Source organism: Trachypithecus francoisi, unplaced genomic scaffold (assembly GCF_009764315.1).
Source record: "Trachypithecus francoisi isolate TF-2019V2 unplaced genomic scaffold, Tfra_2.0 Lachesis_group0, whole genome shotgun sequence".
In the NCBI taxonomy this organism is placed as follows: Eukaryota; Metazoa; Chordata; class Mammalia; order Primates; family Cercopithecidae; genus Trachypithecus; species Trachypithecus francoisi.
The window spans coordinates 90,840,270-90,856,271 of NW_022681453.1; the positions used below are offsets into that span (position 1 = coordinate 90,840,270).

Here is a 16,002-nt window from a genome sequence, read left to right on the forward strand (position 1 = left end):
AGATTCCTCAAGGATCTAGAACCAGAAATGCCATTTGACCCAGCAATCCTAATACTGGGAATATACCCGAAGGATTATAAATTATTCTACTGTAAAGACACATGCACACATATGCTTATTGCAGTACTATTCACAATAGCAAAAACTTGGAACGAACCCCAGTGCCCATTAATGATAGACTGGATAAAGAAAATGTGGCACATAGACACCATGGACTACTATGCAGCCATAAAAAAGGTGAGTTCATGTCCTTTGCAAGGACATGCATGAAGCTAGAAACCATCATTCTCAGCAAACTAACATAGGAACAGAAAACCAAACACTACATGTTCTCACTCATAAGTGGGAGTTCAAAAATGAGAACACATGAACACATGGAGGGAAACAGCACACAGCGGGGCCTGTCGGCGGTTTGGGAGATTTAGGAGAGGGATAGCATTAGGAGAAATCACTAACGTAGGTGACAGGTTGATGAGTGCAGCAAATCATCATGGCACGTGTGTATCTATGTAACACACCTGCACATTTTGCACATGTATTCCCGAACTTGAAGTATAATAATAATAATAAAAAATAAGGAAAGGGAAAAAAGATACTGTGTTTTTTAGACAAACGCATGCTGAGGGAATTTGCCACTTCCAAACCAGCACTACAAGAACTGCTAAAAGGAGTTCTAAATCTTGACACAAAACCTTGAAATACATCAAATTAGAACCTCCTTATAGCATAAATCTCTCAGGGGCTATAAAACAATAACACAATGGAAAAAACCCCTGGGAATTCAGGCAACAACTAGCACATTGAATAGAATAATACCTCACATCTCAATAATAGCATGAAACATAAATGGCTTAAATGCTGCATTTAAAAGATACAGAATGGCAGAATAGATAAGAATTCACCAACCAAGTATCTGCCATCTTCAAGAGGCTCACTTAACACATAAGTACTCAAATAAACTTAAGGTAAAGGGGTGGAAAAAGCTATTCCATGCAAATGGACACCAAAAGCAAGCAGGAGTAGCCATTCTTACATCAGACAAAACAAACTTTAAAGCAACAGCCATCAAAAAAGACAAGGACATTATATAATGATAAAAGGACTAGTCCAACAGGAAAATATCACAATCCTAAATGTTTATGCACCCAACACTGGAACTCCAGAATTTATAAAACAATTACTACTATACCTAAGGAATGAAATAGATGACAACACAATAATAGTGGGGGACTTCAGTACTCTACTGGCAGCACTAGACAGATCATCAAGGCAGAGAGTCAACAAAGAAACAATGGACTTAAAATATACCCTAGAACAAATGGACTTTGCAGATACTTACATAGCATTCCACCCAACAATTGCAGAATATACATTCTATTCTTTGGCTCATGAAACATTCTCCAAAATAGACCATAGGATAGGCCACAACACAAGTCTCAATAAATTGAAGAAAATTGAGATTATATCAAGTACTCTCTCAGACCACAGTGGAATAAAATAGGAAATCAACTCCAAAAGGTACCCTCAAAACCATGCATATACATGGAAAGTAAATAACCTACTACTGAATGATTGTTGAGTCAACAGTAAAATGAAGATGGAAATTAAAAAATTCTTTGAACTGAACAATAATAGTGACGCGACCTATCAAAACTTCTGAGATTCAGCAAAAGCAGTGCTAAGAGGAATGATCATAGCATTAAATACCTACATCAAAAAGTCTGAAAGAGCGCACATAGACAATTTAAGGTCACACTTCAAGGAACTAGAGAAAAAAGTACAAACGAAGCCCAAACCCACAAGAAGAAAGGAAATGACCAAGATCAGAGAAGAACTCAATGAAATTGAAACAATAACAAAAAATACAAAAGATAAATGAAACAAAAAGCTGGTTCTTTGAAAAGACAAATGAAATTGATTGACTGTTAGTGAGATTAACCAAGAAAAGAAGAGAAATCTAAATAAGCTCAATTAGAAATGAAATGGGAGATATTACAACTGATATCACAGAAATGCAAAACATCATTCAAGGCTACTATGAGCATGTTCACACGCACAAACTAGAAAACCTAGAAGTGATAGATAAATTCCTGGACATATATAACCCTCTTAGATTAAACCGGGAGGACATAGAAACCCCGAAGAGACCAATGAGAATCAGTGTTATTGAAATGGTAATTTAGGGGGGCAGAGCAAGATGGCCGAATAGGAACAGCTCCAGGCTCCAACTCCCAGCGCCAGCGACACAGAAGACCGGTGATTTCTGCATTTTCAACTGAGGTACTGGGGTCATCTCACTAGGGAGTGCCGGACAATCGGTGCTGGTCAGCTGCTGCAGCCTGACCAGCGAGAGCTGAAGCAGGGCAAGGCATCGCCTCACCTGGAAGCACAAGGGGGAAGGAAATCCGTTTTCCTAGCCAGGGGAACTGAGACACACAACACCTGGAAAATCAGGTAACTCCCACCCCAATACTGCGCTTTAAGGAAACAGGCACACCAGGAGAATATATCCTACAACTGGCCGGGAGGGTCCCACGCCCACGGAGCCTCCCTCACTGCTAACACAGCCGTCTGCGGCGATCTATCGGATCTATCCGCAAGGCAGCAGCGAGGCTGGGGGAGGGGCGCCCACCATTGCTGAGGCTTAAGTAGGTAAACAAAGCCGCTGGGAAGCTCGAACTGGGTGGAGCTCACAGCAGCTCAAGGAAGCCTGCCTGTCTCTGTAGACTCCACCTCTGGGGACAGCCCACAGCTGAAGTCCAATAGGGGAAGCAGCGGGCGCTGGTGCAGACGCGAACGACTCTGTCTGACAGCTTTGGGGAGAGCCGTGGATCTCCCAACGCAGAGGTTGAGATCCGAGAACGGACAGACTGCCTGCTCAGGTGGGTCCCTGACCCCTGAGTAGCCTAGCTGGGAGACATCCCCCACTAGGGGCAGTCTGACACCCCACACCTCACAGGGTGGAGTCACCCCTGAGAGGAAACTTCCAAAGGAAGAATCAGACAGGTACACTCGCTGTTCAGCAATATTCTATCTTTGGCAACCTCTGCTGCTGATACCCAGGCAAACAGGGTCTGGAGTGGACCTCAAGCAATCTCCAACAGACCAACAGACAGTCCTTCTGACTGTCAGACGGAAAACGATCAAACAGGAAGGACACCTATACCAAAACCCCATCAGTACGTCACCATCATCAAAGACCAGAGACAGATAAAACCACAAAGATGGGGAAGAAGCAGGGCAGAAAAGCTGGAAATTCAAAAAATAAGAGCGCATCTCCCCCTGCAAAGGAGCACAGCCCATCGCCAGCAACGGATCAAAGCTGGTCAGAGAATGACTTTGACGAGATGAGAGAAGAAGGCTTCAGTCCATCAAACTTCTCAGAGCTAAAGGAGGAATTACGTACCCAGCGCAAAGAAACTAAAAATCTTGAAAAAAGAGTGGAAGAATTGACAGCTAGACTAATTAATGCAGAGAAGATCATAAATGAAATGACAGAGATGAAAACCATGACACGAGAAATACGTGACAAATGCACAAGCTTCAGTAACCGACTAGATCAACTGGAAGAAAGAGTATCAGCGATTGAGGATCAAACGAATGAAATGAAGCGAGAAGAGAAACCAAAAGAAAAAAGAAGAAAAAGAAATGAACAAAGCCTGCAAGAAGTATGGGATTATGTAAAAAGACCAAATCTACATCTGATTGGGGTGCCTGAAAGTGAGGGGGAAAATGGAACCAAGTTGGAAAACACTCTTCAGGATATCATCCAGGAGAACTTCCCCAACCTAGTAGGGCAGGCCAACATTCAAATTCAGGAAATACAGAGAACACCACAAAGATACTCCTCCAGAAGAGCAACTCCAAGACACATAATTGCCAGATTCACCAAAGTTGAAATGAAGGAAAAAATCTTAAGGGCAGCCAGAGAGAAAGGTCGGGTTACCCACAAAGGGAAGCCCATCAGACTAACAGCAGATCTCTCGTCAGAAACTCTACAAGCCAGAAGAGAGTGGGGGCCAATATTCAACGTTCTTAAAGGAAAGAATTTTCAACCCAGAATTTCATATCCAGCCAAACTAAGCTTCATCAGTGAAGGAGAAATAAAATCCTTTACAGATAAGCAAATGCTCAGAGATTTTGTCACCACCAGGCCTGCCTTACAAGAGACCCTGAAGGAAGCCCTAAACATGGAAAGGAACAACCGGTACCAGCCATTGCAAAAACATGCCAAAATGTAAAGACTATCGAGGCTAGGAAGAAACTGCATCAACTAACGAGCAAAATAACCAGTTAATATCATAATGACAGGATCAAGTTCACACATAACAATATTAACCTTAAATGTAAATGGACTAAATGGTCCAATTAAAAGACACAGACTGGCAAACTGGGTAAAGAGTCAAGACCCATCAGTCTGCTGTATTCAGGAGACCCATCTCACATGCAGAGACATACATAGGCTCAAAATAAAGGGATGGAGGAAGATCTACCAAGCAAATGGAAAACAAAAAAAAGCAGGGGTTGCAATCCTAGTCTCTGATAAAACAGACTTTAAACCATCAAAGATCAAAAGAGACAAAGAAGGCCATTACATAATGGTAAAGGGATCAATTCAACAGGAAGAGCTAACTCTCCTAAATATCTATGCACCCAATACAGGAGCACCCAGATTCATAAAGCAAGTCCTTAGAGACCTACAAAGAGACTTAGACTCCCATACAATAATAATGGGAGACTTCAACACTCCACTGTCAACATTAGACAGATCAACGAGACAGAAAGTTAACAAGGATATCCAGGAATTGAACTCATCTCTGCACCAAGCGGACCTAATAGACATCTATAGAACTCTCCAACCCAGATCAACAGAATATACATTCTTCTCAGCACCACATCGCACCTATTCCAAAATTGACCACATAATTGGAAGTAAAGCACTCCTCAGCAAATGAAAAAGAACAGAAATTATAACAAACTGTCTCTCAGACCACAGTGCAATCAAAATAGAACTCAGGACTAAGAAACTCAATCAAAACCGCTCAACTACATGGAAACTGAACAACCTGCTCCTGAATGACTACTGGGTACATAACGAAATGAAAGCAGAAATAAAGATGTTCTTTGAAACCAATGAGAACAAAGATACAACATACCAGAATCTCTGGGACACATTTAAAGCAGTGTGTAGAGGGAAATATATAGCACTCAATGCCCACAAGAGAAAGCAGGAAAGATCTAAAATTGACACTCTAACATCACAATTAAAAGAACTAGAGAGGCAAGAGCAAACACATTCAAAAGCTAGCAGAGGGCAAGAAATAACTAAGATCAGAGCAGAACTGAAGGAGATAGAGACACAAAAAACCCTCCAAAAAATCAATGAATCCAGGAGTTGGTTTTTTGAAAAGATCAACAAAATTGACAGACCGCTAGCAAGACTAATAAAGAAGAAAAGAGAGAGGAATCAAATAGACGCAATAACAAATGATAAAGGGGATATCACCACTGACCCCACAGAAATACAAACAACCATCAGAGAATACTATAAATGCCTCTATGCAAATCAACTAGAAAATCTAGAAGAAATGGATAATTTCCTGGACACTTACACTCTCCCAAGACTAAACCAGGAAGAAGTTGAATCCCTGAATAGACCAATAGCAGGCTCTGAAATTGAGGCAACAATTAATAGCCTACCCACCAAAAAAAGTCCAGGACCAGATGGATTCACAGCTGAATTCTACCAGAGGTACAAGGAGGAGCTGGTACCATTCCTTCTGAAACTATTCCAATCAATAGAAAAAGAGGGAATCCTCCCTAACTCATTTTATGAGGCCAACATCATCCTGATACCAAAGCCTGGCAGAGACACAACAAAAAAAGAGAATTTTAGACCAATATCCCTGATGAACATCGATGCAAAAATTCTCAATAAAATACTGGCAAACCGGATTCAGCAGCACATCAAAAAGCTTATCCACCATGAACAAGTGGGCTTCATCCCTGGGATGCAAGGCTGGTTCAACACTCGCAAATCAATAAACGTAATCCAGCACATAAACAGAACCAAAGACAAGAACCACATGATTATCTCAATAGATGCAGAAAAGGCTTTTGACAAAATTCAACAGCCCTTTATGCTAAAAACGCTCAAGAAATTCGGTATTGATGGAACATACCTCAAAATAATAAGAGCTATTTATGACAAACCCACAGCTAATATCATACTGAATGGGCAAAAACTGGAAAAATTCCCTTTGAAAACTGGCACAAGACAGGGATGCCCTCTCTCACCACTCCTATTCAACATAGTCTTGGAAGTTCTGGCTAGGGCAGTCAGGCAAGAGAAAGAAATCAAGGGTATCCAGTTAGGAAAAGAAGAAGTCAAATTATCCCTGTTTGCAGATGACATGATTGTATATTTAGAAAACCCCATCGTCTCAGCCCAAAATCTCCTTAAGCTGATAAGCAACTTCAGCAAAGTCTCAGGATACAAAATTAATGTGCAAAAATCACAAGCATTCTTATACACCAGTAACAGACAAGCAGAAAGCCAAATCAGGAATGAACTTCCATTCACAATTGCTTCAAAGAGAATAAAATACCTAGGAATCCAGCTTACAAGAGATGTAAAGGACCTCTTCAAGGAGAACTACAAACCACTGCTCAGTGAAATCAAAGAGGACACAAACAAATGGAAGAACATACCATGCTCATGGATAGGAAGAATCAATATCGTGAAAATGGCCATACTGCCCAAGGTGATTTATAGATTCAATGCCATCCCCATCAAGCTACTAATGACTTTCTTCACAGAATTGGAAAAAACTGCTTTAAAGTTCATATGGAACCAAAAAAGAGCCCGCATTGCCAAGACAATCCTAAGCCAAAAGGACAAAGCTGGAGGCGTCACGCTACCTGACTTCAAACTATACTACAAGGCTACAGTAACCAAAACAGCATGGTACTGGTACCACAACAGAGATATAGACCAATGGAACAGAACAGAGTCCTCAGAAATAATACCACACATCTACAGCCATCTGATCTTTGACAAACCTGAGAGAAACAAGAAATGGGGAAAGGATTCCCTATTTAATAAATGGTGCTGGGAAAATTGGCTAGCCATAAGTAGAAAGCTGAAACTGGATCCTTTCCTTACCCCTTATATGAAGATTAATTCAAGATGGATTAGAGACTTAAATGTTAGACCTAATACCATAAAAACCCTAGAAGAAAATCTAGGTAGTACCATTCAGGACATAGGCATGGGCAAGGACTTCATGTCTAAAACACCAAAAGCAACGGCAGCAAAAGCAAAAATTGACACATGGGATCTCATTAAACTAAAGAGCTTTTGCACAGCAAAAGAAACTACCATCAGAGTGAACAGGCAACCTACAGAATGGGAGAAAATTTTTGCAACCTACTCATCTGACAAAGGGCTAATATCCAGAATCTACAAAGAACTCAAACAAATATACAAGAAAAAAACAAACAACCCCATCAAAAAGTGGGGAAAGGATATGAACAGACATTTCTCAAAAGAAGACATCCATACAGCCAACAGACACATGAAAAAATGCTCATCATCACTGGCCATCAGAGAAATGCAAATCAAAACCACAATGAGATACCATCTCACACCAGTTAGAATGGCAATCATTAAGAAGTCAGGAAACAACAGGTGTTGGAGAGGATGTGGAGAAATAGGAACACTTTTACACTGTTGGTGGGATTGTAAACTTGTTCAACCATTATGGAAAACAGTACGGCGATTCCTCAAGGATCTAGAACTAGATGTACCATACGACCCAGCCGTCCCACTACTGGGTATATACCCAAAGGATTATAAATTACTCTACTACAAAGACACATGCACACGTATGTTTATTGTGGCACTATTCACAATAGGAAAGACTTGGAATCAACCCAAGTGTCCTTCTGTGACAGACTGGATTAAGAAAATGTGGCATATATACACCATGGAATACTATGCAGCCATAAAAAAGGATGAGTTTGTGTCCTTTGTAGGGACATGGATGCAGCTGGAAACCATCATTCTTAGCAAACTATCACAAGAAGAGAAAACCAAACACCGCATGTTCTCACTCATAGGTGGGAACTGAACAATGAGATCACTTGGACTCAGGAAGGGGAACATCACACACTGGGGCCTATCATGGGGAGGGGGGAGGAGGGAGGGATTGCATTGGGGAGTTATACATGATATAAATGATGAATTGATGGGTGCTGACGAGTTGATGGGTGCAGCACACCAACATGGCATAAGTATACATATGTAACAAACCTGCACGTTATGCACATGTACCCTAGAATTTAAAGTATAATAATAAAAAAATATATATATATAAAAACTTAAAAAATAAAATAAAACGGTAATTTAAAAATTGCCAACAACAAAAAAAGTCCAGGACCAGATGGATTCACAGCTGAATTTAATCAGATAGTCAAAGAAGAATTGCTTCCAATCTTATTGAAATGGTTCCAAAAGATAAAGAAAGAAGGAATCCTCCTTAAATTATTCTGTGGAACCAGTATCATCCTAATACCCAAACCAGGAAAGGACGTGACAAAAAAAAAAAAAAAAAAAGAGAAAAGAAAACCACAGACCAATATCCATGGTGAACATAGATGCAAAAATCCTCAACAAAATACTAGCTAACCAAATCCAACAGCATATCAAAAAGATAATCCACCACAATCAAGTGAGTTTTGTACCAATGATGCAGAAATGGTTTGACACATGCAAGCAATTAATGTGATACATCACATAAACAAAATTAAAAACATAACTCATATGATCATCTCAATAGATGCAGAAAAAGCATTTGACAAAATCCAGCATCCCTTTATTATTAAAACCCTCAGCAAAATCAGCATAGAAGAGACATACCTTAAGGTAATAAAAGCCATCTATGACAAACCCACAGCCAACATTATACTGAATGAGGAAAAGTTGAAAGCATTCCCCTGAGAGCTGGAAAAAGACAAGGTTGCCCACTTTCACCACTTCTATTCAACATGATACTAGAAGTTCTAGCGAGAGCAATCAGATAAGAGAAATAAATAACGGACATCCAAATCAGTAAAGAGGAAGTCAAACTGTTGCTGTTCACTGATCATGTGATCATATACCTAGAAAACCCTAAAGACTCCTCCAAAAAGTACCTAGATCTGATAAATGAATTCAGTAATGTTTCAGGATACAAAATTAATGTACACAAATCAGTAGCACTGCTATACACTGACAGCGACTAAGATGAAACTCAAATCAAGAACTCAACCTGTTTTATAATAGCAAAAAGAAAAACAAAACAAAAAAAATAAACAAACAAAAAGCCACTTAGGAACATACTTAACCAAGGAGGTGAAAGACCTCTACAAAACTGCAAAACGCTGCTGAAAGAAGTCATAGATGATAGAAATAAATGGAAACACATCCCATGCTCATGGATGGGTAGAATCAATATTGTGGAAATGACCATACTGCCAAAAGCAAACTACAAATTCAATGCAATTCCCATCAAAATACCACCATCATTCTTCACAAAATTAGAAAAAACAATGCTAAATTTCATATAGATCCAAGAAAGAGATGGAATAACCAAAGCAAGACTAAGCAAAGGAACAAACTTGGTGGCATCACATTACCTGACTTCAAACTATACTATAAGGCTATAGTCACCCAAACAGAATGGTACTGGTATGAAAATAAGCACATAGACCAATGGAACAAAATGAAGAACCCGGAAATAATGCCAATACTTACAGTCAACTGATCTTTGACAAAGCAAAGAAAAACATAAAGTGGAGAAAGGACACCCTATTCAACAAATGGTGCTGGGTTAATTGGCAAGTCCCATATAAAAGATTGAAACTGGATCTTCATCTCTTGCCTTATACAAAAATGCATCAATATGCATCAAATACTTAAATCTAAGATCTGAAACTATAAAAATTTGATTCTAGAAGATAACATCAGAAAAATCCTTCTAGATGTTGGCTTAGGCAAAGACTTCATGCCCAAGAACCCAAAGCAAATGCAACAAAAATAAAGATAAATAGATGGCACTTAATTAAACTAAAAATCTTCTGTACAGCAAAAGAAATAATCAGCAGCCTAAACAGATGACCCACAGAGTGGGAGAAAATTTTTACAACTTTGCATCCAACAAAAGACTAATATCCAAAATCTACAAAGAACTCAAACAAATCAACAAGAAAAAAAAATACCATTAACGTGGGCTAAGGAATAGATGATTCTCAAAAGAAGATACAAAAGTAGCCATCAAACTTATGAAAAAATGCTCGACATCACTAATTATCAGGGAAATGCAAATTAAAACCACATTGGGATACCACCTTATGCCTGCAAGACTGCCCATAACTTAAAAAAAAAAAAAATTAGCATGGATGTGGTGAAAAGGGAACACTTGGCATGGATGTGCTGTAAAGGGAACACTTATGCACTGCTGGTGGGAATGTAAACTAGTACAACCACTATAGAAAACAGTATGGAGATTCCTTAATGAACTAAACGTAGATCTACCATTTGATCTAGCATTCCCATTATTGCGTATCCACCCAGAGGAAAAGAAGTCATTACATAAAAAAGACACTTGCACACACATTTACAGTGGCATAATTCACAACTGCAAAAATATGGAAACAGCCCAAATGCCCATCAATCAACGAATAAAGAAAATGTATACCATTGAAAACTACTGAGCCATAAAAAGGAAACAAATAATGACTTTCACAGCAACCTAAATGGAGTTGAAGACCATTATTTTAAGTGCAGTAACTCAGGAATGGAAAACCAAGCATCATATGTTCTCACTTATAAGTGGGAGCTAAGCTATGAGGATGCAAAGGCATTTGAATGATACAATGGACTTAAGGGACTCGGGTGGAAGGGTGGGAGGGGAGTGAAGGATAAAAGACTACAAACTGGGTACATTGTACACTGCTCCTGTAATGGGTGCATCAAAATCTCAGAAATCACCACTAAAGAACTTAACAATGTAACCAAATTCCACCTGTTCCCCCAATGCCTACTGAAATAAAAATAAAATAGAAATACCTACAAATTAACTTAAATGTTAATTTTTGTATACATGATGAGGCAAAATTATGATACTAACTGATGAGTCAACAGGAAGATTCACGTTATCATGTCATTCAATATGCCAGTTCCTGAAGTGACAATGCTGTCTAGGCAAGTAAGAATTGTCAGAACACAAATACTCCTAAGTGAGCCAACCACTTCTAGAATTACTTTCCTCTTAACCATTTCTCTGTGCTTCACTCTAATGTCTATCTTCAGCCATTGTTCCAATATCTCACCCACTAATTTTCTGATATGGTAAACATGCTTGAACTTTAGTGTGAAATGATCATGAGAAAGAAGTGATCAATTTTATGAAGTTGATGAAAATTGTGTTGGATTGCCACTTGAATGAAATGTAAAGGACATATTGAGAAATATATCCTTGCAGACATGACAAATAGGTCTTTGCAGACATAAAACAATTAAAATGGAAAAAAAGGACAAATGAGAAAAATATAAACAAATTCAAAAGAGAAAAATTTGTACAATAAAGAAGTGATGCCCCTGTGGTGTCACTGACTGTTTTAAAAAAAACAATCTATTATAATTATAATTATAATTATGATTATTCCTTGAAGTAAAATGTTAAATAAAGGTTGTTTTGAATTTTCATACTTTAATTTTCTGAAAAGTAATGCCAAGGAAAATCCTTGATATTTGATTCAGTCTTTTTAAATTTTTTAAAAAATTAAATACACATTTGTGATCATAACTAAACTTTGGTTAAGGATGAGATAAAACATTTATAATTTTTAATTTTATTTTTCAAAATATTGTTTTAAACATGTCTGTTTTCCTCTGCATACTATAAAATGAGTTGAGATTTTTAAAATATTGATTTTATCAGATATTTTTCTCCCATAACCAGTAATTTTCAGATAAAGCCTGCCTGTAATTCTGTCTTACCCAATGACTATACCTGCCATTTCAGACAGCAGCCAGGGCAATTCACATTTATTGATATAACAGAAGGAGGCCAGAGTCACACAACAGTGTTATCCTCACTTTTTTTAAATTTCTGAGCATACCTTTGATATTCCAGACAGAGAGAATAGATTAAGACAGAATCTCATTTTTGAGTCCAATTTTATTCCGTAAAAGTACATTCGGGAAACATTTGTAATGATGTGGAAACTAAGTATCATCCTAGAATTAAGGATTCAGTCAGTTGGGAAAAAAGTAACGTCAGAAGGGAAGAGTCGGTGTTGCCTGGAAAGGGTTCCGTGGTTTCAATTCCCGGGGGGTGTCCTGACATGGCAGTGGGGTGACAATTGCTCAGGGAGGTTTGGTGACCTATGTGCAAAAGGGACCTTCAAAAGGGACCCATGTAAGCTTTCAAAATCCTACATTGTAGTGGTATTGTGTAGCATCAGAAGTGCAAAAATGATGCATTTCAACATTTCCTGGACTCACTGGGAAGAGGTCAAAAGAATTTACTCAGAAATTAGCACAGCAAGAGTAAAAGAGAGAGAGCCAGCCAACCCAAAGCCTTGTGGGTTGGATAAATAGACATTTTAGCTGAAAACCAATGTAGCCTGAGGAGTAGACATGGATGTAGATACCTGAAGTGATAGTGGCATGAAGAAATCACCAGAGGGTCAAATAGGTTCAAACATCTCACAGAATCATAGCTTGGACAGAGCTCATATATAATCTGGCCCCTGTGTTCAGTGCCATGATACAAGGCAAGGACCTATACCCTTATATGCAATGAAGGAAGAATGTAGGTAGTGTTGGGTAAATCCTAAATTGATGGAATTTAATTTGAAACAAACAAGATCTTCACATGTCCGAGTATAACTGGATTGAACTAGGTTAGATTTTCTTGGAGGTTACAAAGAAAAACTAGGTGGTTATATTTTTGCATTGATGAGTTAGGGAATTGGAAATGCATCTGCTCTCCTATTACTTTTTCTGTACAGACTCAGCATATTGATTTTTCCTGTGATGCCAGCCTCTGGTGGCTGGTTAGCCTGGAACACTTGACAATTGCTTTCTGGGAAGTTAGGCAGGTCCTCAGAGCAAGAGGTGGAAGGGAGATTTTTTTTTCTATTATGTGACATAGATCCTTCTTAATCCAGAAGTTAGTAATAAAAATTGTGGCAATATTCCATTATTTAAGAAGATGGAAAAACTGGCATTTTTTGTAACTGATATGACCCAACACCCAGAACAATGCCTACCTAGAGCAGGATTTCAATAAGTATATGTTGAGTGAATAATTGGAAAGTAATTTTTAAAATGATATCACATTAAAGTCATTACTCTACCCACAAACCCAACTTCAGGTTTTGCAATAGTGAAAAGAAAAAAAATTAGATAAGCTCTACCTACAGTTTAACGATGCTATATTTTACATTTCTCTATATAATATGCCTAGGGTAGTGTCTCTATGGTTGAAGCCTTTCCTCACCTCTCAGGTAGGAGCACAGAGACACTGCGCCTAACTCACTGACAAAGCAGCTCTTCAAATCCTGCATGAGGTTTGAACTGTTTTTCTGGAAGTTTATGTTATGATATCTTTATGCAGGTAGATATGGGAGTAGATAGAACTCTCTTAATGTAGCTTGTCTTGAAAATTGACATTCTGTGCTTAATATTTAACTCAATAATAATTTACATTTGGAAATCTGATATTCACTATTATTTGACACCTTTGTTTTCCCAATACTTCCTAACTACAGTAATGTCCCCATAATGCTATTAAAATTGATTTCTCAAAATTCGCTTGCCACGATTTTTTTGCTCATGGATGTAAGTGATTTTATTGGTTGACCATCACATGATCTTAAGCCCTTTCAGTTGAACCATAATGCTCATGCTCTAAGCTATTAAAATAGCTTATCTGGTTATCAATGCTTAATGGAATGGTCCTTTCAACTTGTAACTTCCAGTTTTGCTGTGTTCTTTTGGATGCTTATCATCCTTGATACCAAGACAGACCAAGAGCTTGACAACATACTACGTTGTTACTTGAATGAGTTCAAAATAGAATTTCATTTTTGTTATTTTGAATTTTTACCACAGTTTACTCTTTTGTTCGTATATTCTACCCTTACCTATTGCCACTTAATTTGAAAGTATTATTATATATTAAAATTTTACTTATAATTTGTGCATTTCCTCTGTGTAATTTCATATGGATGTTTTTGCTGCATTGAAATCATTAAGCTATAGTGGATGTCACTTGTTTCCATCTTTCTTGAGATTATTTCTTCATCAGAATTTTTCTTAAGACACTTATTACTTCCCTATTTCTCAGGCTATAAATGAAAGGATTTAGCAAGGGAACTACTATTGTAAATAAAATGGCAGCTGGTATATCTTTATCCCCTTCTTCAAGCAAATTTGGTCTAACGTACATGAAGAAAAGAGATCCATAGAACAATGAAACTGACAAAAAGTGGGATGCACAGGTAGAAAAGGCTTTGGCCCTTCCCTCTTTGGATTTCATTCTGAAAATAGTAAGAAGAATATAGAGATAAGATATAAAGACACTACCTATGGTAAAGACTTGAACTGAACCTGAGAAGATGAAAAGAACCAGTTCATTGGTATAAGGATCAACACGAGAGAGTCTATACAAGGGAAGAATATCACAGTAAAAGTGGTTGATGTGATTCGATCCACAGAAAACTAACCTAAATACAAGCCCTACATGAATCATGGAATGCAGGTTTCCAGCTATGAAGGCCCCTGTGGTCATCTGAATGCAGAGTTTCTTGGACATCATGATGTGGTACTGCAGTGGGCTGCATATAGCCACATAGCGGTCATACGCCATTGCTGCCAGAAGAAAGCAGTCTGCAGTTTCCACAGTGCAAAGAAAATAAAACTGTACTGCACATTCATAGAGGGAAATCCTTTTGTCCTCAGAAAAGAAGTTCTGTAACATTTTGGGGGCAATGGCACAGGCACAGCAAGAATCCACAAAAGCCAGGTTTCCCAGAAAGATATACATTGGTGTGTGAAGTCGACGGTGTGTAAATATCAGTGCCACCATACCAATATTCCCCACCATGGTGATCAGATAGATGGCAAAGAACACCACAAACAGCAGAGTCTTCAGCTTTGGGTGATCTGTAAATCCCGTGAGGATAAACTCATTTTTCATGGTATGATTTTCTTCAGCCATTCCTGACTTGTCTGAAAAACAATTGTGGATACATAAGGCACTAATTTATAATATGCCACAATTATTGAGGTCTCCTTGGCTTAAAGGAAGGAGAGCATCTTCCACAATGCTTCCTCATGTTGCCTGGACTTTGGTGCATGCCCCGTTCATGGGGAGAATGAATTTCCTAAAGAATTACCTCTTTGGCTAGTGATGCAATATATTTTCAGTACCTTTTAAAATAATCTTAAAACCATTTGAATAGTACCTAATAGTAGTTTTTCAGTCCTCTCTGTCCTTCCACCCTCCATGGTCAAGTAGGCCCCAGTGTCTGTAGTTCCATTCTTTCCGTTCATGTGTACTCAGTGTTTAGCTCTCGCTTATAAGTGAGAACATGCAATACTTGGTTTTCCGTTCCTTCATTAGTTTGCTTAGGATAATGGACTCCAGCTCTGTCCATGTTACTACAAAGGACATGATCTCATTCTTTCTTATGGCTGCACAGTATCCGTGGTGTGTATGTACCACATTTTCTTTATCCAGTCAATTGTTGATGGGCATTTAGGTTGATTCCCTGTCTCTGCTGTTGTGAATATTTCCAGCACATTTTGAAGAAGAAAGACATCAGATTATCTTCACAAAGATGGCTTTTGAGGTCTTCACAGAAAGATCCAGAGAACAACACTTCTCTGTATGGGTTAAGTAAAGCTGATCCATAATTTAAATGTCAGCAATTAGTATCAATGTTCAT

General features: G+C 38.4%; 1 protein-coding gene across 1 annotated transcript; it reads right to left on the bottom strand.

Moving 5' to 3' along the window:
- Positions 1 to 14,278: 14,278 nt before the first annotated feature.
- On the bottom strand, positions 14,279 to 15,363 carry LOC117083621 (olfactory receptor 5K1). The gene has a single exon (XM_033211534.1). It carries the CDS (start codon positions 15,270 to 15,272, stop codon positions 14,346 to 14,348), a length of 927 nt encoding a protein of 308 aa, XP_033067425.1. The 5' UTR covers positions 15,273 to 15,363; the 3' UTR covers positions 14,279 to 14,345.
- Between the last annotated feature and the right edge of the window lie 639 nt (positions 15,364 to 16,002).

Coding starts and splice junctions, on each gene's coding strand:
- LOC117083621 (XM_033211534.1), bottom strand. CDS start 15,272: ATGGCTGAAGAAAATCATACCATGAAAAATGAGTTTATCCTCACGGGA.